This window comes from Dermacentor albipictus, unplaced genomic scaffold, assembly GCF_038994185.2.
Source record: "Dermacentor albipictus isolate Rhodes 1998 colony unplaced genomic scaffold, USDA_Dalb.pri_finalv2 scaffold_42, whole genome shotgun sequence".
NCBI classification, from domain to species: domain Eukaryota; kingdom Metazoa; phylum Arthropoda; class Arachnida; order Ixodida; family Ixodidae; genus Dermacentor; species Dermacentor albipictus.
In genome coordinates this window covers 68814-94287 of record NW_027225596.1, presented here as the reverse complement: position 1 = coordinate 94287, position 25474 = coordinate 68814, and the positions used below count along the sequence as shown (strand labels likewise).

The 25474-nt window shown below is 47.3% G+C and overlaps 1 protein-coding gene across 8 annotated transcripts in view; it reads right to left on the bottom strand.

Moving 5' to 3' along the window:
- Nucleotides 1–23925, bottom strand: part of LOC139052897 (uncharacterized) — a 355309-nt gene extending 331384 nt beyond the window's left edge. For 6 of the 8 annotated variants that reach the window (XR_011510109.1, XR_011510113.1, XR_011510111.1 and 3 more), the window contains exons 1-5: nucleotides 22206–23878; nucleotides 14979–15161; nucleotides 11950–12018; nucleotides 8477–8603; nucleotides 5331–5416 (exon numbers count right to left, since the gene is read on the bottom strand). Coding sequence is in view for 2 of the 8 variants with exons in the window: in XM_070530057.1 (XP_070386158.1) it covers nucleotides 5331–5416; nucleotides 8477–8603; nucleotides 11950–12018; nucleotides 14979–14984 (288 nt within the window). In the remaining 6 variants the exon portion in view is untranslated. Of the gene's footprint in view, nucleotides 1–5330; nucleotides 5417–8476; nucleotides 8604–11949; nucleotides 12019–14978; nucleotides 15162–22205 lie in introns of all 8 variants that reach the window. The other 2 variants (XM_070530057.1, XM_070530056.1) reach the window with 2 other exon arrangements.
- Between the last annotated feature and the right edge of the window lie 1549 nt (nucleotides 23926–25474).

Below are 25474 nucleotides of genomic sequence, written 5' to 3'. Positions count from 1 at the left end.
ACCGCTGAGTGTTTGGGAGCGCAACCTGCTTCGTCTCGTTGACATATTCATCAACCAAGTAGAGCGCCATTGCTGCAGTTGGGATGTATCTGATTGTAGGTTACGTCATCGTGGGAAGTTGTGTGTTCTGTTGATTATGCAGACGTCGCCGAACAAGCAAAGAGATGTGATGTTAGTTGAGACGTCATACATATACATTTACATATACATATACCTTCGCAAATACAAGGAAGCCAAAACTAATCCTTGAAACCTTTAATTTATGTATAAATGTATAATTATGTTATATTCGATATGACTATATTTCAGGTGAGCTGACAGACTGAGTTAACTTCATGCGCAGAGTTTATGGCAACGAGCGATGGGTTGTATTCTTTCCTTATTGCAACTGTGATTCCTCTGATTCAAGCCTGTCTTGGCAAAAATCACAAATGACGGAAGCGATAGTTCACTATTTGCGATTTTTCTGGAAATCCACGTCTCTGTAGCTACGATGATATTCGCTCATTATACATGCACAAATGTTTCTAAGGCATCAAATTTTGAGAATATGCTGCGAAACTTTGCTATGGACAAGGAAACTATACGTGGTTTCGCATATTTCCTGTTGCTTAATTCGTCATTTATTCACAAGATTTTCGAATATATTTCCCTCAACAACACCGCCCGCGACGGGAAGGAAAAGGTATTTCATTTCCGAAAAAAAAAAAAGAAAGCTGAAGTGAGGTACAAACATTTCTTTCCGTTTGCGTTTCCTCATGGCAAACTCTCGCTATCTTTCCATTTGTTTTTTCTTGTGCGTTCTTGTGCGGGCAAGCTGAACTTTTGGTGAGAGCTCTTCCTCCAAGCACACCTTTTGGAGCGGTAGGTCTTACTTTTCAAGGCGTTCCTTAGAATGTCGGTTTTAGATATGAAATAATTTGACTAAAATCGGCCGATAATAGCCAGGTGGACGCTGACTTGCACCGTGAGCTCCTTCTATGTCGCCCGCGCTCACTTTGAAGTGGTCTAATAGGAATTCCCAAACAAAGTGCTCCCATTCTGCGTAGTGTTCGTTTTCTTACGAGAGAGCCTTACGAGAGCGCCCTTACGAGAAGAATTTTTCGCCCCACGCGGTTGTTATTGTCGTCGACATCTAGTCCATCGTTTGCTTTTGAAGTATTACACTTCACCTTATGTATAGAGCTTGTAATGACATCACATTTGTTCTTAATAACCGATACGCTGCTGTTGCTATTTGGGTTGCCATAACCATGGTATTTCAAGTTACCGCTTCCGGTCAGTTATTAAACTTGTTTTCTCGTGAAATGATCTAGTCACATCGTCTATCCTAGGTCTTGGATTAGTTTGAACCTCTCCGGCGCAAAGCACCGGTCGAGGACATAGAGCCCGTCCGAAACCTGAACCCACCTTGAAAGGCCTATCCCCAGGACACCTTGATTGTTGGTAGAAAAGAAACATGCCAGTACGTGCACGATGCACTCATACATAAACACTGATTTATGACCACCAGACAAACAAAAAACAAGAAAGGTGATTTCTATCCACAGGCGATTCACTGTGGTACGCTAATATTTAAGAAAATGACTGCCTACCTGCCGTGAGATGCAAGCGATGGTAAAGGCAGAGCCTTTACCATGGCTTGCATCTCACGGCAGGTAGGTAGGCAAGAGTTGGCTTTGGTTCGCCCACCAGTTGCTGGGTCCAGCAGGGTGTCGGCACCGCAAAAACAAATTAGGGGGTTTTACGTGCCAAAACCACTTTCTGATTATGAGGCACGCCGTAGTGGGGGACTCCGGAAATTTCGACCACCTGGGGTTCTTTAACGTGCGCCTAAATCTAAGTACACGGGTGTTTTCGTATTTCGCCGCCATCGAAATGCGGCCGCCGTGGCCGGGATTCGATGCCGCGAACTCGAGCTCAGCAGCCTAACACCATAGCCACTGAGCAACCACGGCGGGTGTCTGGCGGGAACAAGAACGCGAACCAGTTCAGCATGGACGCAAGGCCTCGATCCACACGCGCACTCACCCACACACACTTTCTATATATATATATACGCAGGTCGCGCCTGCGTATATCAGAAGTTTCTGTAAGCGATGGTTCTATCCGTTGTGTTTTCACCAAAGCTCATGTAATCTGGCTTTGAGGAAGGTATGTTGCTCCAGCGATCACCTTCCAACCTTTGACGAGTTATGCATGAAAGCCGACGGGCTCCACCCGCTGACTGGGAGCCGTATTCGGTAACGGTTCGCATTGAGATCGCTTCGCTGCGGCTGATATGTCACTCGAACAAAGAATAGAACGTCGCAGCGCGAGGAAGACCCATCATCGAGCGGCGGTCTGCCGGGAGTTGTCATCTTACGAGCAAGCGTAGATGGCTCGTGCGTCAGACCGGCGAACATCTTTCACCAGAGAAGCAGGGGGAAGGCGCCGGGAGGTGGAGAAAAGAATCGCCACACGCGCGCCCTTCCCGTTTGTGCTTCAACGCCGCAGTGCTTGCTCACTGTGCGTGTTCGCGGCGTCTCTTGCTTGCATATCCAACACCGTCCACCACCCTCTCCTATCGTCCTTTCCCAATTTGCGCTGTCGGCTATCCGCAAACTAAGTAATTATTTGTTCTTTCTCTAAACGTAGACGACTTCAGGAAAATAGCCATGACGAAGAATAAATAAAGACCACAAACAAATGTTTGCCATCATCCAAGTGCAACGTACACGAGTTCCTAGGTGAGGAGAGATATCGCAGGCAAACTCACCCATGTAACCTTTTTTGATGATGCGAAATGCCTCGTATATCACGTGCACACTCGTAACCATAGCACCATAGTATGTTGCATTGATTACATTTTGCACGACAACCGCAAAGGAAGCTATGCCCGGATTGGTGGCTGCCAACACACGTTTTCACTAAATTAACATTAAATTAAATTGAAAAGAGGTCTTTACCAGCTGACATACCCAGTGAGACACTCCGGCATCAAAGCGGTCCATAAAGAGAACCACCTATCCAGTGCTTTAAGTCAGCGTCAAAGAGTTCCATTAAATGGACCCTCACCCCGGCACATTCAAATATCTGTTATAAGCTGGAAGTTGGAACGAGCTCTCTAGGGAGCGTTCTGCCGCAAGAAATTTTCAGATTGGCTCATTAATAGCCGAGATAGAAATATTTCAGTACCGCGAACCGATGGTTTCAGGAGGCGAGAGCCATTGCCAAGAGACACTCTTTGCACTTGCACCTTCTCGCCTTCCTCAGTAAGATTCCTTCCCTACGTTCTCGCACACCACAGCTCGAGGATCGCGTAACGCATACGTCACGGGCCCCGCCTTCATTTTTTTCCCTTTTCTTTTTTTTTTGCTGCGCGGCGCACATCCGCTGACGACGTCGCGCGCGAGCTGTTCTGATTGTCTCGTTTAGCACAGGGCACGATCTTGCACGCCGCGCACAAGGACACCTGTGGGGGTATTCTGTGGGAGTCCACCTAGTGGACTGTCAAATTTAGGCCGCTGTTGATTGGATGCAGCTGTACGAGCGAGGAAGAAAGGAGCGGCCCCAGTCAATCGGCAGCGGCCGAAATGGACAGTCCACTAGGTGGCCTCCCACAATATACCTCCTCAGAGTCGTTGTATAAGTGAGTGTTGCCCGAATACTCGGGCAGGCGCAAGCGGTTCATAGAGCATGATCGACCGCTGGAACACGTTAGAAAACGATATACTTTTGTTGTCTGTTCGTTGTTATGTTGCGCTTAGTTTTACACGGACGACATTAAGTGAAGGACAGGTCGTGGACATACGTTGCGCTACGTATGTCCATGCCCTGTCTTTCACTTAATATCGACAGTGTAAAACTAAGCGCAATATAACCATGAACGTTCACAAACTAGCCCCCTTCATTGATTGTGTCGTCTGGACACGCGACCGCACGACGTGGGAAGAAGCAGACAAAACGGAAGTACATCTCCCTTGCTGCGGTGTGAAGTAAAACGAAAACGCGCAGATATCTCATTTGTGTTTTCTTATTGCTCTAAGCTTTAGTTCATCTATTCTAGCGACATATTGCACAAATAACAGATGTTGCCTTGAATAATTCTCGAAGTCACCGGTCACCCCGAGCGACGTCAAAGCACGGGTACGTGTATGTAGGCGCGGTAGCAAGCGTACGTCAACCTCCGGCTTGGAGCGCGGCGGCCGGGAAGACGGCGTTCGGTTTGAAATATCAGATCTTTACGCCGCGCGTAGCAACGTAATACTTAGCAGACACGATCGTTAGCGCGCATTGTGTGCCCGGCGTTTGTCAGCTAAAGATGGCCAGACCTGGTGAGGGGCCCTTTAAGGAGCACTACATACCCTATCCCGTAACATATAATGACCGCGTTAGATAGGAAAGAGGTTCTTGAAGAGCACCTTGCAACATAATACTCAGTGGCTCAAATTGCTCCGATGGTTCGTTTCGAACCTTTTTCGGTCAACACAATAGCCCGATTTTCTAACACTTGGACCATATACTGCACAGTGACCAAGGCTAGCGGCACAGCGGTTCGATACAAACAGATATATACATACAGAGCCCCGGAAAGCGCGTGAAGAACCTTAGGAATGGAAACGCATTATAAGCTTGCCGTCCGATCATCGCAACATTCACCAACAAAGGACACTACTTTCCTACATAACATTTCCATCATCTCAGACATTCTACATTAGAAACACGACGCAAATCATTTCAATGTAGCGAATATTTGAAATGAACCCATTGCAGTCAAGCCGTCGTAAGCGTGCAGTTCAAAGCAAATTATATCGCAATGCTACTTGTGGCTTTCTCTTGTTAAAAGGGTGCAATCAACGTCTTCATACATACATACATACATACATACATACATACATACATACATACATACATACATACATACATGCATACATGCATGCATGCATACATGCATGCATGCATGCATGCATACATGCATACATGCATGCATGCATACATGCATGCATGCATGCATGCATACATGCATACATGCATACATGCATACATGCATACATGCATGCATGCATGCATGCATGCATGCATACATACATACATACATACATACATACATACATACATACATACATACATACATACATACATACATACATACATACATACATACATACATACATATGTGTGTGTGTGTGTGTGTGTGTGTGTGTGTGTGTGTGTGTGTGTGTGTGTGTGTGTGTGTGTGTGTGTGTGTGTGTGTGTGTGTGTGTGTGTGTGTGTGTGTGTGTGTGTGTGTGTGTGTGTGTGTGTGTGTGTGTGTGTGTGTGTGTGGTCAGCAACTCAAAACGACTTACGGCTTCGACGCTGATGTGCAGGTTGGCGGCGGCGAAAAGTTGCCTGATGGTACGAGGAGGGCAGCAGGGCAGCGGTAGTAGGGCAGCTGAACATCAACGCCCAGTGTTCATGTGAGATTGATATCACGAAATAAAAATTCGGCAATAAGGCGACAAAATGCATCGTGACTAATTCTATACGAGTGGTGCCTACAGCAACGACGTTTCTCTTCCCCGCTACCTTGCGAACACTGGTCGCGACCTAGCACCACAAACCACAATCCTGCGTCTGGTCTCTGAAGGACATGGCGAGCCAGTGCGTGCGAAAATTTCCACAATGTGTGTCTTCTGAAACACTATACTAGTAGTGATGCTAAAACAAAATATAAGGAGCGCTTGCAACGAGTTAGGTCCTAAAATATGAGTTTTGTTCGTTGTTGCTGCACGATATTTTTGGTACCAATAGGTTTGCACAAAGCAGTGACAATAAATGTGTGGGGCGCATGCTGACACATACTTGTCGAAGCTCGGCTTATTAGGTGTACGAACGTTGTATCAACACTTACATTTAAAATAGCAGGTGTTCTCGCGGCGCACAATTGCCTAGTTTAAATCTTTTCGGAAGCCTACGACCTTGTTTCGTAATTTTTCATTCATATTTCCATCAGCTGAAAGTGACACCAATAACAAATTTGCGGCATTAACGGCGGAGCCATGACGTTAGTGAAATGTTTCAGCCAAAAGCGAATCGCAGAAAAAAGCCAAAGATGAAGTAATCATAAGAAACTATTAAAGGAAAAATTATACATCCACCCAAACGTAGGCAGCTGATAAGTGCTACAAAGGAAGCCCATAAAGGCTCCTAGAAAAAAAAGCCTAGCAGTTGAAGAAAAATTTGGCCTGGTCCGGGAAGTGAACACGGGGCCACCGCCTTTCCTGGGCAGCCGCTCTACCCTCTGAGGTAACCAGGCGGCTAGCAGATGGTAGGGCAATGTCAACTCGAAGCTAAGGCAAGAGTGACGTACTAGTTCCGCGGCAAGGTCTAAGGTGGAGAAAAGTAATTAAAGGGAAAATCATACATCCACCCAAACGTAGCTAAGTGCTACAAAAGATGCTCATACGGGTTGAAAGTTGAAAATGAAAGCTAGCCTATCGGAACGCTTGCGCGGCGCCTCTCCTTACTGACGCCGTAAGGCGGTGTCGGCAGGCTGTTAGGCCTGCTACAAGGGGCCAGGGATGGAGATTCCTACAAATTAGTGCAAAGGAGAAAAATGAAAGCTAGCCTATCGGAACGCTTGCCCGGCGCCTCTCCTTTCTGACACCGTAAGGCGGTGTCGGCAGGCTGTTAGGCCTGCTACAAGGGGCCAGGGATAGAGATTCCAACAAATTAGTGCAAAGGAGAAAAATGAAAGCTAGCCTATCGGAACGCTTGCCCGGCGCCTCTCCTTTCTGACACCGTAAGGCGGTGTCGGCAGGCTGTTAGGCCTGCTACAAGGGGCCAGGGATAGAGATTCCATCAAATTAGTGCAAAGGAGAAAAATGAAAGCTAGCCTATCGGAACGCTTGCCCGGCGCCTCTCCTTTCTGACACCGTAAGGCGGTGTCGGCAGGCTGTTAGGCCTGCTACAAGGGGCCAGGGATAGAGATTCCTACAAATTAGTGCAAAGGAGAAAAATGAAAGCTAGCCTATCGGAACGCTTGCCCGGCGCCTCTCCTTTCTGACACCGTAAGGCGGTGTCGGCAGGCTGTTAGGCCTGCTACAAGGGCCCAGGGATAGAGATTCCATCAAATTAGTGCAAAGGAGAAAAATGAAAGCTAGCCTATCGGAACGCTTGCCCGGCGCCTCTCCTTTCTGACACCGTAAGGCGGTGTCGGCAGGCTGTTAGGCCTGCTACAAGGGGCCAGGGATAGAGATTCCTACAAATTAGTGCAAAGGAGAAAAATGAAAGCTAGCCTATCGGAACGCTTGCCCGGCGCCTCTCCTTACTGACGCCGTAAGGCGGTGTCGGCAGGCTGTTAGGCCTGCTACAAGGGGCCAGGGATGGAGATTCCTACAAATTAGTGCAAAGGAGAAAAATGAAAGCTAGCCTATCGGAACGCTTGCCCGGCGCCTCTCCTTTCTGACACCGTAAGGCGGTGTCGGCAGGCTGTTAGGCCTGCTACAAGGGGCCAGGGATAGAGATTCCTACAAATTAGTGCAAAGGAGAAAAATGAAAGCTAGCCTATCGGAACGCTTGCCCGGCGCCTCTCCTTTCTGACACCGTAAGGCGGTGTCGGCAGGCTGTTAGGCCTGCTACAAGGGGCCAGGGATAGAGATTCCTACAAATTAGTGCAAAGGAGAAAAATGAAAGCTAGCCTATCGGAACGCTTGCCCGGCGCCTCTCCTTTCTGACACCGTAAGGCGGTGTCGGCAGGCTGTTAGGCCTGCTACAAGGGGCCAGGGATAGAGATTCCTACAAATTAGTGCAAAGGAGAAAAATGAAAGCTAGCCTATCGGAACGCTTGCCCGGCGCCTCTCCTTTCTGACACCGTAAGGCGGTGTCGGCAGGCTGTTAGGCCTGCTACAAGGGGCCAGGGATGGAGATTCCTACAAATTAGTGCAAAGGAGAAAAATGAAAGCTAGCCTATCGGAACGCTTGCCCGGCGCCTCTCCTTTCTGACACCGTAAGGCGGTGTCGGCAGGCTGTTAGGCCTGCTACAAGGGGCCAGGGATAGAGATTCCTACAAATTAGTGCAAAGGAGAAAAATGAAAGCTAGCCTATCGGAACGCTTGCCCGGCGCCTCTCCTTTCTGACACCGTAAGGCGGTGTCGGCAGGCTGTTAGGCCTGCTACAAGGGGCCAGGGATAGAGATTCCTACAAATTAGTGCAAAGGAGAAAAATGAAAGCTAGCCTATCGGAACGCTTGCCCGGCGCTTCTCCTTTCTGACACCGTAAGGCGGTGTCGGCAGGCTGTTAGGCCTGCTACAAGGGGCCAGGGATAGAGATTCCTACAAATTAGTGCAAAGGAGAAAAATGAAAGCTAGCCTATCGGAACGCTTGCCCGGCGCTTCTCCTTTCTGACACCGTAAGGCGGTGTCGGCAGGCTGTTAGGCCTGCTACAAGGGGCCAGGGATCGAGATTCCCCAAGAGAAAGGCGGAGGACAGAAAAGTGCGTCCGTTCGCTTACCTTCAAGGCTGGAAAATAGGCCGTTGGCTGGTTCACGAGCCTCGAATGCGGGTGCTGCGCGGGGTACGTGCGCACGCCTATCCAACTGCTTCGTCTTTGGCGCTCCTGCGAGATGGCCGACCGCGCGCTGAAACAAAGCAAAGAAACGCAGTTGCAGACCTACGCCCATGTTACTCTACGTTCCTTGCGGAAATGGAACATTTGAGCCTGTGATCCCGCATGAAGTTGCATCACCACATATAACTCGTGTTATTGATTTGAAGGAAGATGAAATTTGAAGATTCGCAGGGCGCGTCGCTCAATCGAATTCGAACCGCAGTAGCTTTTTCCATAGGGATTAGATTTAAGCGGCAAGAGGTGCTTTGTGAATTTTAAGCCTCCTCTTTAATAAACTCCCCAAATTTTGAGCAATTGTCACATAACCGGAACAGTAAACTCTGTCAAACACGAACACTTGAAGTCGCAATCACTAGGCTACGTTGACAAATTTCATTTCTAAAGTTTCATCTACACATGGCTGGTCTGTTCCTATAACCGCACAGCTTTTCTTGTGGGGAATATGAAATGTCATTTTGTAGTTGTTTGTCAAAAATATTCCTATATGCAAAAACGAACCCCCAGAAACTCTTATCCACCTTCTTATATAACCTTATAACCTAAATGTTTAAACCTAGCTATCTGCGGGGGAATCGACACTTTGCACAGCGACAGGAAGGTTAACGACGCAAATATGGGCACTACTTTAACGTCAACATGATTTCGAATATTATTTCAAAAATGGAGGTGTCTTTATCTGTCTAGAAATTTTATTTCGACTCGACGTATTCTTGCTTTCATTTCTATCTGCAATCTAAAGACATCCTTAACCATAATCTTATTTCTCAAGCATGTAAATTTTGTTTACATTCGCATTCATTTTCCTTTCTTACATCTATATTGAACTACAATGTTTTTGCCCAGTTTCCCAAGGTGGGTATGTGCAGCTAATACCAAGGTTCAATATCTAATTGGTATGAAGGAATCAACGTAAGAGGGCTAGGTGGCAGCCCAAAAGGCCCAGGCGCACAAACGAGCCAGGCACCTCGGCAGTAGACCCATCAGCCCTTGCCGCCAACTGTCGGGATATCTTCAGTATTGAAAAGCCGTCCGATTAATATGTAGCACTCGTTTTATCCCAAGCCATCCTTCATACATCATGAAAAAGATGTATTTGGCTCTCGCTCACAACTCCTCCACCCCGCCAAGATTTTAATGGCTCGCTGCTCATGTAATAATCAAGACACGGCTTGGGTGACAGGCCATGTGCCACTACACACGAGCGCGAAAAGAAAACGTCGGCACCCCGTCACAATGAATGAATGAATGAATGAATGAATGAATGAATGAATGAATGAATGAATGAATGAATGAATGAATGAAGTTATTTCTCCTGTTTACAACAGAGAAGCAGAAGCTAAAGGCCATGTGGCCTGACGAAGGCTTCTGCTCCCACAGCAATTCGGCACGCAGGCCGTACGCAGCAACATGTATCATACATACATACTGAAATCAACTCGATAGTCGCGAGACAATAGTGTTTTCGTGAAGCGAAACATGTATACAAGAAATATGAGAAACCAACATGATAATCAAAGCACGATGCATTTTGTTTGAGACCAACCACAACCAGAGAACAAAAAAAAGACTGACAATTTATATTGGGGTTCTACTCAGACAAACTCAATATTGTTCAGGATGAGAAAATTTATGAATGATTTATTCGAATATTCGATAATTGCATCTTCAAAATCACGTATGCGATTTAGTAGTGAAGGTGCCTGGTAACTGACTAGTTGTTTTCCGTAATTGGTTCTTATTTTTGGTGTGCTCATGTTATGTTGTCGAAGGCTGTAATGTGGATTGGTGGGTGCATTCAAGATGTACTGCGACTTCTTTTGTTTAATGTATTGCAGCAGCCTGTAATAATACACCTGGTTTGCCTTTAACATAGAATGTTTCGTAAAATGTGGTGTTGTTCTAAAGTTTTGTACAGGGCCATAGTATCCCTCGAATGCGCGTAGGACTATTTTTTGTAGCACTATCAATTTATTATAATTTTTTGCGAAGTAGTGCCCCAAATTAAAGTACAGTAGGTTAATCTAGAATAAAAGAGTGCGTAGTATAAAGAACTTTTCAACCATGTAGGAACCAGGGTACTCAGTTTTTATAAGCAACCAACGGCTCTGTTTAGTTCGATAGCGGGTTTGTCGATGTGCATGTTCCAGGCCAAATCCTCTTGAAACCACACTCCTAGAAATTTTTGACATTTTACCTGTTCTATCAGCCCATCTTCAAAAAGAATAGCCGCGTTGCAGTCACGTGGTTTATTAGTAAGAGCAAATATCATATATTTTGTTTTGGAGGAATTCATTTGTAGCTTATTATGTTGTAACCAGCAAGAGAGTTGCTTCTGGTAATTGTTAACTTTTGATTCGAGCTCTACTATAGTAGCAGCTTTAAAGAATATGTTAGTGTCATCTGCATACATAACTAATTCGGGAGAGTCGGGGATGTCACACAGATCATTAATATATAGTATAAATAGAAGGGGTCCAAGTATTGATCTTTGTGGAACACCCGTTACGATTTCCGCGTAAGATGAAAGATCATTATTTATACCGACATATTGATAGCGATTCGTTAAATAATGTCGTAGAAGTTCCAATACGATGCCTCGTACACCGCACTGTTCCAATTTGCTAATTAACAAACTGTGGCATACTGAATCAAAGGCTTTCCTGAAGTCTACAAATAAACCTAATGTGTACATTCTATTTTCAATATTTTTTATTATTTTATGTTTGATATTAAGAACAGCTGCTTCACAAGATTTATTTTTTTGGAATCCATATTGCATGTCACTAATTACACTACATTTACTGAAAAATGTTTGTAGTCTAACATTCATGGCACTCTCGAACACCTTTGACAGAACAGATAAGACAGATATCGGCCGGAAATTTGTCATTAAATGCGTATCACCTCCTTTGTAAATAGGGCATACACGTGCTATTTTTAGACAGTCAGGAAATATACCGCTTTCAAACATTGTTTATGACGTGAACAAGGACAGGTGCAATTATATCCGCAATGTATTTCATTGGTACGTTAGTTGATCTAACGAATCATTGATCCGCGGAAGCGGATAAACGTCTTTCTTTGTGACTTTATTCAACTTTCTGTAGTCAACACAGAACCGAAGCGTTCCGTCATTCTTTTTAACGAGGACCACCGGCGACGACCAAGGGCTAGAATCAGAATTCATATCATTATTACGATGAAGTTAACAACGTCTATATACACTAATTTGAAAAAAACAGCAATGAAGTTTCCTTCTGCACCCATATTGTGCAGCAAATCAAACCTGCAGGCTACTAGGGCATACGATTCAGTTACCACTGCGGTTCCAGCGCTGCAATATTGAAAGTACTCACAGATTGCAGCATCCTCTTCGTCGGATGAAGCTGCTGCCGCCGCCACCCCTTGAACCGCTTGCGCGCCTTCTACAAAAGCAAAGATTCAATTCTGTCACTGGATTCTGACACATCGGAAACAAAAGCAAATATCTTTCAGTAACATTTAACTTTCTGCATGGCAAGCCTACTTAGTACCACAAATCTCACGTGTTATAGAAAGCAAGAGAGCTATACAATGGAATTATTGTACGTTTGGACATCATTTCTCACACGTCGTGTCTCAGGACCAGGAATGCATTACAGGACGTGTAGGGTGTAAGGGGGACACCATACCCGGAAAAACAAAGACAGTAAATGAAGTTTTAAAGGCGTATTCCTTATGTAATTTAAAAATACAGTAGCCATATGGAAGCACTGCTAACGTTACGGTAAAACTTGCCTGTTAGACATGTTGACAGATTACCTGTAAACTTTTATTAGATATTGCACATGACTCTCGCGGCAGCTGTTACAAACCATGAAGTATGTTCGTTAAGTTAGAATTCATTATTGAAGCGCGGACGGGAAAGATATATGTATTGTAGGGAAAGAATTTAATGCAATTTTCACAGTTGCAAACCATGATTTCGTTAGAACTCGTGGTAGCATATCGGTATTGAAGCACTGTCTCAATGTTCGACAAGTGCATTTTATTGCATTAGCATTAGGAATGTCAAAGTGGAAAGAAGTGTCTGTGTGAAGCGTAGGAAGCCAGTCGCATAGTATATGTAGAGCGGTGCTTAGAAGGATTGTGTGTGCGTGCGTGCGTGCGTGTGTCCGCGCGCGCCCAATGCATCATTCGGTAAAAAAATAAATTGTGGTATTTTACGTGCCAAAACCATTTTGATTATGAGGCACGCCGTAGTGGAGGACTCGCTCAGCACGTCCTAAAAGCAATATTTTTGCTTGAAGACATGGGAGCCTTAGTCGACGTGGACGTATGTGATGGCGCAAGTACGAACCATGCGATGTGGAAAGAGGTCGGAATCACTGGAGCATTGCAACGTACCCGCAACTACTTCATCCAACCTACTGATGAAAAACGCAATGTATATGTCTTCTCTGACGCACCCCATCTTATGAAATGCGTTTGGAACCGTTGACTTTCACCGAAAGTGTGCGTAAATGGTGATCGCGTTGACTGGGCACATTTTGACAGGCTCTTTATGGAGGATTCTAAACAGCCGGGAAATTTGGGTATTTGCCCCAAATTAACTCTGTCCCACATCAACACTTCAACGACCGAAAAAATGCGGGTGAAGCTGGCCACTCAGTTGTTCAGCTGGAGTGTAGCGAAAGGCTTGGAGTTCTACTCGAAGTGAGGGACAAAAGGGCTCGAAAATGTCAAGGCAACAGTAGAATTCACACTAAGGTTTAAGAATCTTTTTGATGCTCTCAACCGAAACCATCCAAAGGAAAGCATCATTGTTGGCAGCAGAGATTTGAGGGTCCTGACCTCGTCGTTGCATTGCTTAAATAAATGGGAAAAAAATTCGTATCCCGAAAAATCTCAAGAGCAAGTTGCCTAACCGAGCAAACCGCTGAGGGCCTTCGTGTGACTATTTTGTCCGCACTGGAACTATAAAGATACCTGCTAAAGGAGTGCGGTTTCAAATATGTTTTAGCAGGAAAACATAACCAGGTCGTGTTGGTACGCTTCTTTGGGGTTATCCGACAGGCTGGTGGCCAAAATGACCACACATCTATGCCCACATTTCTACAGCTTTAAACATCTTATCAGTTTACAGTTTGATTAAACCCCCTCAATTCGGAAACTGTCACGTTGAAAATGAGTGTCGCCAAGGTGCACCTGTAGTAACGCTCAAAGATTTGAGTTATGGCTAGCGTGCTGCACAGTTATGTAGCCACGAGAATGAGGCAGTTCTGCAAACAGAAATTTGAGCCAAAAAAATAGGTCGCAGGAGCTGCGAAAGCTGTCGAAGCATCCGTAGGTGAAAAATCTACGTTTAATTTGCTGAATTAAATGATGGGCGTCATGAACTTCCCCGTGTGCGTGAAATGTGTGCCAGTGTCCAGTTTGTTTATGGAACATTAACGCTTGTACGAATTATTCAGTTTATGGCAAGCTCTATGTACTTGTCCAATAAATGTCAATCTGCACAAAACTTTACTGCTTTCGCGTTCCTGGTTTTTAGATGACAGTCGTCCATATGACTGACTCACGCAGAGAAAATGCCGACAGACAAAGGCTAGTCCATCCTGTATACTAACATCACAACCACCTCTACCAGAAAGAACACAAAACTTCGGTTATTAAAAAATGCGGCCTTCGAATAGCCACACTGGAAAGCTGTTTTGCAGCCCATTATAATTTAACTGCGAGCTCATCTAGGTTACAGTACACGTAAAACTAGTTTTCGCGGGGAGGTTTTGGCATCTCATCATGGTAAGTTTAGTGGGTGAGGTAGGTATTGTAGCCACTAATAATTGACACAGTTCGCTGCAGCGTCACGGAGTCTGCATGCTCCTATACCGGCAAGGATGAGAGCGTGCACTACATAGCTCTCGGAGCACGCTTAGTCTCGTTAAACGTATGCTTCGTTCATCGCAAACAAGTTTCCGTCTCACGCTGCAATAATATACGCATCAGGTTTAACGTAAGAAGCGAATTCAAACGATTTATTGACGCTTTTCACATCCTTAATGACTCTCGCCCTGCTTTTCTTGTTTAAAACAAAGGCCCTTGTGTGTGTGGCGCCATCTGCCGAAGGCGACGCGATACATGCACAACTGTTATCAGCCTGGACGGCCTTGATTCAGCCACCTAGCCTATTCTTACGGTGTTGTCACTGAACGTTAGTGCAGGCTAAGATCAAATGTTCAGAACGCATATCCTTGTGCACAATAAAAAAATCACTTCAGGGTCTTATTAATAAGCTTATGCATACGTGGCCAGAAAAATGTTTGAAATGTAATATTTTGGGGTGACGTTTTCTGCAGTGCATTATACAAAGTACATACAAATTACTCCTGAACATGCAACTCACCTGCATATGCTATGACATCTTGGCAGCTTTGCACCACTTTCTGTCTTGCGCCTAGTGTCCTCTCCCTTAAGGTATCAGGCACCGGCTTGCCGGTCGAAAGATGCTTGGCCAGACATCTCTCTTGGCGCATGGCTTTCTTGATTTGTCTTATGCACTTCGTCAAAATCGTGTCAAGACCGTCCCCTGCCAGAAATCAACTAAGGGTTACCATTACACTCCCCAAATAACAGGAAAGGAAAAATGTAACTCTGTTAGATACAGAAGTCTCAACCTCATATAGTAACTAGTCGCGCAGTTTCTATCGTCAGATTATTAGCCCTGCCACCACATTTCCCTGAGAACCACAAGATACGTACACCAGCCCATAATTTGGTTCCACGTTCCTGTGACAAAATAACAAATAATAACATCGCACCTTTCCTCGAATAACATTTGTGCGCGCATATTATAAGAAGGCAACAAACAGTAATACCAAGGACATCATAGGAGAAATTACTTCTGCTTAATAAATGAAATAAAGAAACGATAAATTATTGGAAATGAAAGTTGATGAAAAAACAACTTGCCGCAGCTGGGGGATGATCCCACAACCTCCCTCGGAACATCGACAGTAGAAATGACGAAAAATCTGAAAGATTTGCATAAAGCTGTTTACATTGCCACATGCTATGGCACAGCAAGGGGACTAAAGAAGAGGCGAAGCAAGTTCGTCTCGGCTGCACGCATCGACGCTTGCGTTTCGTGAAGTATACGCGACAATATTCTTTTATATTGGCATTTGTATTTATTAACGATATGCTTCCCTCTTATCACTAGCCATTTATAAGTACAACAAACGAGGTAGTCACGCAATGTATCTACATATAGCAATTTGAACGCTAAAATGAAGAGCAAAACTTATTTTGTAGCGGAACGGTGTCCACGCTGTTAAGACCACTGCACGTGTTTCTCAACTATTCATTGCTGCTCAACCGTGGCATAGAACTACAGAAAGCATGTGGTAGCAAGAGCACATTCATGAAAGGAATATTTATAAATGACGGCTTCGATCTTCCACGCTGTGTGTAGGTTCGAACACACGCGCAGACATGGCGCTGGGTGCTCCGTCCACTTCACTCGCAGCAGAAATTCCGGCCATGTAAAGTTACATCAGTGCCATACGCCTCGCAAAACTCTTTCCTATACGTAGAGGATGTCCTGTCGTACAACAAATCGCGCGAGCCCAAAAACAACCTCTAGCGACTGCCGCTGAGCTTATTTGCGGCTCCAGCAATTTATGCGACGCCTGTGAAATGCGACAACGAGAACAAGATGCTAGTCGCGTGAGAACGGGCAAGCGGAGCGCGAGCAGCAAAGTATCCGGGAACTTTTGTAGCAGCCAACCCTAAGTTTACGCGCGGTTTTCTTCGAAGTAACTTTGTTAGTAAGCGTATGACAAATGTTTGCGCTGTTGCGGATCCTTATCGCCGTATCATCGTCTTATACTTGACAAACACCATAACATTGTTGTAACGCTTTAAATGAGGCCGGCCTGCTTCGTTCGAGCAAACTGTGGGCAACTCTGCGTACTCTTGTCTCCATCTTTTACCCCGGAGCATTAAATAAATGCGCTGTGTTGCAAAGGAACAGCTCCATGTACAGACATAACACGCACCAACACTGGGCCAGACTATGCAGAACACGAAGCACGGAGCGTTCCGGTGCAACACAGCGCGTTCTTCAAAAATAATGTAAAACTCACTGGCCCCGATTCCGCCCCGCCCCAGAGGTGCTCATCGCGAGTCCGCGGCATTTAGCGAGTCTGACGCTCTCACCATTGTCTTACGGTGTCGTGGCTGACGGGGGGGGGGGGAGGTCGGCCGAGCAGCGTCCGTCCATCTCCGACCACGCAGAATTTTCGTTCAGAATGTTAGCCCACCTGGCATGGCTCGTGATCTGCAGAGTACACTCCATTGATGGAACGCGGGTCTGGCTACGAAGACTGCTGATGCTGTGCAGAGAAGGCACCTGGGATTTTGTAGCAACGCCTTTTCCAGATGCTAATTGTTGTGTCGGCAGTGGCAGACGCCGGGGCCACGGCGTCCGGAGAGCGCGCGGCGAGTGCCCGTCGACGCCGACGCGAGAGAGGGAGGCACAGAGTCAACCGCTAGTGAGCGAACCACCCAATGGACTGTGCCGGCGAGCAGCCGTTTCTTGCACGAAGGCTTCCCTGGCAGATGTCACCACCTCATTGGTCAAATGCCCAGCACGTGACCGAAGGGGCGTCCGCCATCTAGGCAAACTAGACCATAACATGATTGAACAGTTAACGCGAGATCTCTCAGAGGGAGACACTATACCACACTAATGCATTTCGGAGCTTTGTGCGTTCGTGAGTGGCCGCGTTCGACGCTACCGCCGAGGCCGAGCGTCTCTTGACCACTCACGCAAGCACGCGAAAAGCGTCGGAACGCATTAGCATCTGGAAAAGGCATCGCTACAAAATCGCGGCCCTGGCCTTGACCGCGACGCTGCTTTGTCGTTCCTGCTCACCTCCGCCGGGCCAAGACCTCGCGCTGCGACGCCTTCCGGGGCACTTGAGGGCCCGCCGACGAGGGGCCACTCGACTTGGAGCGAGCGCGAGGCTCTGGAGGCCGATCTGGCCTGGCGAGCTGCGGCAAGGCTAAGCCGGAGACGATGGTGGTGTTGATGATGACGTCTAAAAGCGAACGTTGAAGCCTTTGTAAAATTGTTATTTCATTCAAAATATTTCTGGCACTAAAATTTTAAACCTTTCTTTAGTGTACTTTTCTTTTGATTGTACCAAATCTTAATTTGCGGTTATTTTTCCGACTTTATCTTTACAACTCGCCCAATTCTTGGTCAGTGAACCTCTGCGGGTAGGAGCGATGTACAGAGGCAAGCCAACTGGCTAGCCGAATGAACCAAAAAAAGCGAGGAGCTAGAATAAAATAAAAGATCGTAAAACATTGCGGTGCGAGATATATATGTCTCGTTCTTTATATCTTTCTCTCAGCGTAGCTTGGTATCTACAAGATCATGCGTCGATGCATATCTGTTTGCGTTTTTGCACATTGTGTTTATCAGCTCTGCCGAGAAGAAGAGTAGAAAGAAATGCCGCGCCGTTGTAAACTGTATTGCGCTGATGCGTAGTGCTGGGCCGAGATCTGCTACGGGCGGCTTTCTTGACGCGAACCGAAGTTATTTGCTGCCGATGGCAGCACATCATTACCAAACGAAGTATGCACACTGAAGATAATCAGCAGAGCGCTCAGGTCGTGCGAACAGATCGGCAGACAAGCACGTACAAGGAAGGAGACCGTTCAAGGCCTTAAAATAAACTCGCTGGTAAACAGCTGCGGATGGCCCATGTTGACTCAAAACATTATCGCCGTCAGAGCTTGAATCTGCTTTGCTGTCATGTTCTGAGTCATAACTCGATTCATAAGCAGTAAATTGAAGTGCGGGTGCAGCATAGTTACGTGCAGGACGCTTTTCTCGCAACGAAGCCGCGCGGGACGACGCCAGGGGAGCGACTTTAGGTAACTGCACACTGGCACCAGCAGGGTCCCTTGCAGGAATTTTGCGACATAAGCCTTACCGAAGCTCGTGGAAAACGGTTGAAAATGCTAGGTCCACATGTTGGACATGCGGCGGACCATCACGGCTGAACTTTGGCGTAATAGAACGACTCCGACTCCGAACCAAAGCTCACTAGAGAAGAGCTGGTGTCATTTTCGGGTAATTACCAACGCTCAGCGCTGTCGGACGGCAAAAGCGCCGATATAATTGACATCTTGACTTGCTGGGAGCCATTTCGTTACAGAATTTTGATGATAGCAAGGCGTCATCCTGGGTGGCATACTTTTTTCTTGAAAGCGCAAAAAGGTGAGAGACATGCCTATTTTCGCTATAAAACAAGCATATCAGTTCGCAAGAACACCCGTAAAAAATCACATCGCCGGAGCGCGAAGATTTAAACTGATTCTGAAAGTGCAGCGCCTTTACTAACTACTGGATGGTCTTAAGTGGATCAGAAAAGGGTTCAACATGTCGAAATTGGCGACTCAAAGAATTGCTCACCAATGATTCAATTGAATAGGCGTGGTAAAGAAAGAGTTAACATGACGCCGCCGGATTCTCCACTATCGATTGCGTGGACGTGGAAAATTGTCTCAAAAAACAAAAACAAAAAACTTGCCAGCAAGGGAACCAGAACATTATCCTAGCCATTGTTCTTCTCCATATGGAGGGAACTCCGCGTGTTTGGATACAACACATAAAACGGAACTCACTAGCTGGAAGCTGTTCAAGCAGAAGCTTTCCGACCTTTTCCAATCAATGTGCTCAGCTGCTAGCCGCCGGAACTCTACGCATGGTGCATCGCGAACTCAAAGCTTGCCTATACCGCCTGACCCCAGAAGACGCCATGGGATAATTTCACCGCACCGCAACAATATCGTTAATTTAAGTCCGTGTTTGGCCAGGAAGTCGCTAACTAGGTCATTCCCAACGCCTTCGTTCTTAATCGGCCTAACGCCAATGTGACTTCTTCTATGATCGTGATTTCCCGCAGTCCGCTCTTCACTCCCCGTTATGAGAATCCATCTGAATGACGCACAACTGACGACGTGCCGATCCGTTTCTGATGCAGCCCGACTGGTTACGTTGCCCGTCACAGCCGTAGTCGTTGGAGGTCGCCACCCCACTTCCATACCTTACAGGCCTAGTGCGCTGTGGGCCTAATTATGCGCTCCACACAGACAGGCAATGTACAGCTGCACGTAATCACCGTTTCACCGGTATCGGCTCACCACGAACACCACAGGGTGTTTAACTCGCCACCTCCCAGCTTCGAAGGAACGTTTCCCGTTACAGCCGTAGTCGTCGGAACTCTCCACCCCTGAACACCTTTTGGAATCCCTCCACTTCGCCGCGAAACGGTTCACCTCGTCGCTTCCACGAAACTTGCAACGCCTGTGCTCGCCATTACGACAATGTCATCAGCCACGTCGGCCCCAGCTCCACCGCTCTACTTCGCCGACGTTCCTACGAGTCACCCACTTGCAAAACTGTATTATGCGGGACCCTGTAGAGGTGGCGCGGCGATGTCCGATTTGTCCGAAAATTCTCCGCCTACGCCATCAGCAAGGCAGAAAATTCTACAGGTTGCTGTCTGCATGTCTTGCTCTACCAAACTCAAGCTTACTACGTCGTACCATTCTCAAACCTGACTGAGGGGCTGAACTGGAGAATCATCCGTTCCACTCGATTACCGCACCCAGGTCATTGCAGTGTCCTACACCACGCTCGCTTTCAATTCATCGCTCCCCTAAACTGCCTGTGTTTTCTCGTTTTACATATTCTTCGCTGACTTCCCGGAATTGCGCTTAGACACTTCACTTTCCTTTGCTCGTGCCTCGAGAAGCGACAGTGCCCGCGACGCCATTGCTCATGCCTACCACGCAAGGCAGCGTACCCATAAGCGGCTGTTCGCATCCCAAGAAAATAAAAAGCGAGTTTACAATCAGCGGCATCATAATCCACAGGCGCCAACTACGGAGGTGGGGGGTGGAGGCCCCGAGGCCACAACCGCCTCCGAAGTTTTCCGAGGTTGAAGTAGACCGACACTCCCCCCAGGCGATGCCGAAACACAACGCCCTTCCTCTCCGCTTCCCTAAAATGTCATTACCAGAGTTCTAATACCCACATCATTTGAGGTTTACTTTCGCTTTTCTTTATCTTTTCAGTTGAAATTTTATTGCGGGTAAAAGCTTTCTGTATCATTGTAGGTGCGGACGTGCACAGCTTTATTTCTCAAAGTACCGACAGTAAGAGGACAAGCGCATTAGAAGCATCAGCGGCGGCTTCCTCATCCGTATTTCGAACTTCAATATTTGTTTTAATTTCCGCTGTGAACACCATGCAAAAACGCAACACGAGTATATATAAGTATATACATAGGAAAATGTTTATTATATATTTTCAAAAGAAGGAGGCAGCCAACTAAGAATTATGTCTAATGATAGGGATTGCCTACACCTGGATAATAAATGTGTTGCTGTATGTTCACCTACTTTCAAGTTGCTTTGTGTACTTTTTTGTTATTGAAAAAAAAAAACACAGACTTCAGTGTTTTATGAAGGCTTGTGAAACGCACGTGAATTATACAGGGTGTTTCAGCGACCACTTTCAAAAATTTTTTTAAGTTGACTGTGGCAGATATTCCAATTGTAGTTCACGAGCCGGTTTACTCGAAGGGGTGGACATGCACAAAGATTTGATATGCAAAATCGACTAATCTTTGAAAAATTCGCTAATTAAGTCCACAACTCATTACATTATGGCCCATATTGCAATTTACAAATTCTAGCCGCGGAATTTGGAAGGCGCAACTTGGAACGAATTTTCAAAATGACACAGGTTTCGAGATATAAATTCCCGAGCTTTGCGGCGAAGCGCAGCGGCATTCCAGTTAAGTTGTTAACGAAACGTCGTTTCATGCACTGAAGCACGCAAGTCAAATATATGGACACCTGTTCAGGTATGTTACATAAAACGGCGAATAATGTCATGAAATACGAACAAGTCAAACATCATGTAACAAAATATTTTAAGTGGTGCGGTTGTGCGGTTTCTGGCGCCGCCTTTTGGCCGTCGAGGCAATTGCGGTACATGAACACTGACACGCTCCACAGACACAGCTGGGAGCAACGACTTAACTGCATGCGAGCACGAATGCTCGGAGACATGAGCGTTAGGTGTTTCCGAGAAATCATGCGGACTGGGTACACCAGACATTAGTTGTGAAGGCGTTGGAACACTAGGTTCAGATACACGCCTATCAGGCGAAAGAACATCTTGTCAACGCATTACAGCCGGATGAAAAACTGGTGCCGGAATAGAATCCTCATATCCCGTGAAACGCTCAGCAGTCGACGCAGCGAGCGCAGCATTTTGACTGGGCTCGTCAGTCAGCATAAGTATTGTGACTGGCTAGATTGCCTTACGGCTGAACATGAGACACCCATTCGAGCTACTTTACGAGCTGCATAAGAACTTGCGCCCGAATGAGAACTGCACTGAAATGCGGAATACACTGAAGGCATATTTGAAGTAACTGCTGCATCCGTCATGTACAAAAGAATTTGCAAAAGGGGTATATGCCTTAGCATGCGTGCGACTACAGAAAAACGTGGTAGGAATGCGCTCAACATGCTAACTTACCGGTGATGTACTGTCCACCTGGGTTTTCCGTGGAGCTTGCCGTCGCGACGCTTTGACTGGGGTAGACTGTCCCAGCACTCTACACTGGTTCACTCTTGCTGGTGGTGAAGTCGAACAGGCGTTGGTCTGCGGTGCGCTGTCAAAGTCCGCTGGACCGTACAAGTTCATGGAAGCCGGATGATATCCCGTCCAGCGGGAACCACTGTCGAAGTCCGGTGGTGAAGATGAGGCTTGGAGACACGACAAAGTCACTCAATCGATCACTACCATCAATGCCTTAATAGTGCCGAGTCTCAGAAGTGATGAACCGAGTTGTCACGTGACAGTTAAGTGTAGCTGACATATCTTGGTACTTGACGGCTGCGGAGAAAAATCCCAAATTGTTCACTACTTGCTCCGAGAAGTTCTGGATGATTAAATGGGATTGAAGCAGGCGGATATGTGAAAAGTGCCTGTTGTAGTCCTGAAGACTCATGAGCGACAGAAGCACTCCAGTGTCATCCATGAATATTAAATCGCGTTGTTCACCTTTACGGGAACGCGCATAAGCGATAGGGTGCCGACAGCGTTAATGTGTAGAATAGTCGCTGTCTTTATAGTAGTACTCTCTTGCATTTCAAGCTTGTTGACTGGTTCCGATGTACTTTCCTATGAATAGCACATTTGGAAGAAATGTCCTTTCCTTCCACATGTCTGGCATAATTTGTGGCGGGCACGACAACTCGAAAAATTGGCTCAGTGCTGCGGTGAGCCGCAGCGGAAACAGCCGCAGGGCCGAGCCAACGGCGCGGAGGAAGAGCAAGCGCACGGTTGCCTCCATCCCGAACGGGGTGGCCCACTTCCTCGCCCTCGGCATCCGCCATCTAGGCGCGATCAAGGGCGGGGACGTCGGTCCGATGGCCGCGATGCCGTCAACTTGGACTGGACGGGGCGGGGAAGACCACCATCTTCAACTGCACTCGGGTGGGGAAAGTAGCCGCCATCTCGGACTGGAACAGGGCGGGGAGACCACCATATTGATATGTAGTCGGGCGGGGAAGGTAACCGCCATCTAGAAGGTCCCGAGGAAGCGGCACTGGTCGCGGTCGCCATTTTGTGGCTAACGACGCTGTGAAACGGCGTTTACGTGTAGAACGCTGAGCTTCTGCATTATTTTCTCAGTGCGTTCGTCTTCCTGCGCAATTTCCAGTGCTTTTATGACGGTAACGTACTCACCTAGTTGAATGAACCGGCGGTGAAGTTGTTGCGACTGCAAGGCGGACACGATCTGTCTTGGACCATGAGGTCGGTAGCGGTGCCAAACTTGCATGATTTGTCGAGCCGTTGAATGTTTTGGATGAATTCTGCAGTCGCCTATACCGGACTTGGTAATCCGCGGTTGAAATGGAGGCGCCTGCAAAATTATTCTTCCGCAGAATTGTGCTTTTCAAGAACTTGAAGCGCCACTTCGTACACGTCAACCACCCCAGAATCCCCTGTCCCTTCGTCTGCGTCTCAGTCTGCCTTTCAGTCTGCGCCTCGACGATGTTGTAGTAGACGCTGACACCTTCTACCCTCAGCGCGTTGAGGTGGAACGCTTTCTGGTATTCTGGCGTAGCGGTCTTGAACGGCGGCGTCGACGTATGCCTGCAACACACGTCGCCATTATAACCAAGTCAGTCATGCCCCGATACGACGGGTCATGGTAAGGTGGGGGGGATTGCCACGTTCACGCTGAGCAGTAAAAGGCTGGGCCGAAGTGCAACGTCAGACGCAACGAAGACGCCGCAGTAGCGTCGGAGGTGACACGGGTGACATCAAAGACGCGTTAAGAGGCAGAAAGTGCGGAAATGCTGCCTGTAAAAAGGACAGCAGAAGTGGACGATGGGGTTGCAGGAGTAGCAAGCAGGAATCAGGCAGTCGCAGAGAGTGCAGAAATACTGCTTGGAATAAGAGCAGGCAAAGTGAAAGATGCCGTAGAGAATACATTTGGAAGGCGCAACTTACAGGTAAGCGCGATGTACGTGGATCATCCTCGTCGCCAAAGTGTTCCTCGGAATGGCGACGGAACGCGATGCTCAGCAGTACATGGCGCAGGTACCAACGCTAGTAGCGTCCGGGCACATTCTGGATACCTCGGCGGCTAAACGGTTTATAAGGAATCTTCAAAGCGTCGTAGTACGTACGGAAGGGTTTATCCTCGTCGCCAAAATGTTACGTCGTAGTGGCCGCCATGGACAGCAAGCCGGGCACGTTCGCACGCCAGGACGGCCGCCTGAAGAAAGAGACGCGGAGACGCAGACAGGGGCTGCGGCTAGAGTGCACAAGAATGGGGGAGTGGGTCCAACGGAGGCCACGGAAAGCGGCGAGAGCGAATCAAAACACGTTGAACTTTGCGGTGGCGCCGCCGTCGCCTTCTTGAAGCCCGTCCTTCTTCTGACCTTCCCGCCAATCCGGTACCTCTGCGGCCCGGCGGAACCACGCCTACCGACCACCGTTTATAGATCCTTTAAAAACGCTTTATATATCCTTTAAACGCTAAACAAGCTTTATAAACTGTGCCTACCGACGGTGGTTACGGCGGCACCGAGCTGTCGTCTGCTCGACCCGCCGTCGTCTGCTCGACACAGCGTCGCGCTTGTTATGTTTTATGCGAAGCATATTACTAGAGCTCAACCCAGCTCCTCAGGAGTGGCGGTGTCGCCTTCAATACCACGTGACACCATGACGTCACGACAGAGGAGAAACGGGGCTCCAACCAAAGCCACCTAGAAAAAATGCAAGGCCTCCGCATCACCTCCTCTCCCCTGTCAATACGTCACGAGAGTCGGATGGTAGCGGTGGATGGGGGAGCGCTGCGTTTCTAGAACGCGGCGCGCGTTCTGAAAACAAATTTTCTCCGTGGCTGCAACGCTAGAGCGGCAACGCGTGGAGCATTTGCTTGGTGGCTTTGGTGAGGCATGCTGCACCGTAAACGCGATTGTTTTTCTTCGATTGTGCGTGGTTCGTCGTACACGGAAGTGCAACGATGCCTGGCTGTTGTTGCGCACCAAACTGCAAGTCCAATTATGACGGAGGACAAAGTGTCCGAGTGCACAAGTTCCCATCTGACCGAGCCACTCGGGAAGCATGGACGAGAGCAGTTCCTCGGAAGGACTTCTCGCCAACGAAGTACACAGTGGTAAGTATTTCTTCTCTCTATTGTTATTCTGGGTTTCCAGACGAATAGGTTTCGTCAGCATACTGCGCAATGCATTCGTGCACGCGTGCACAATAGATCGGTCTCTGCA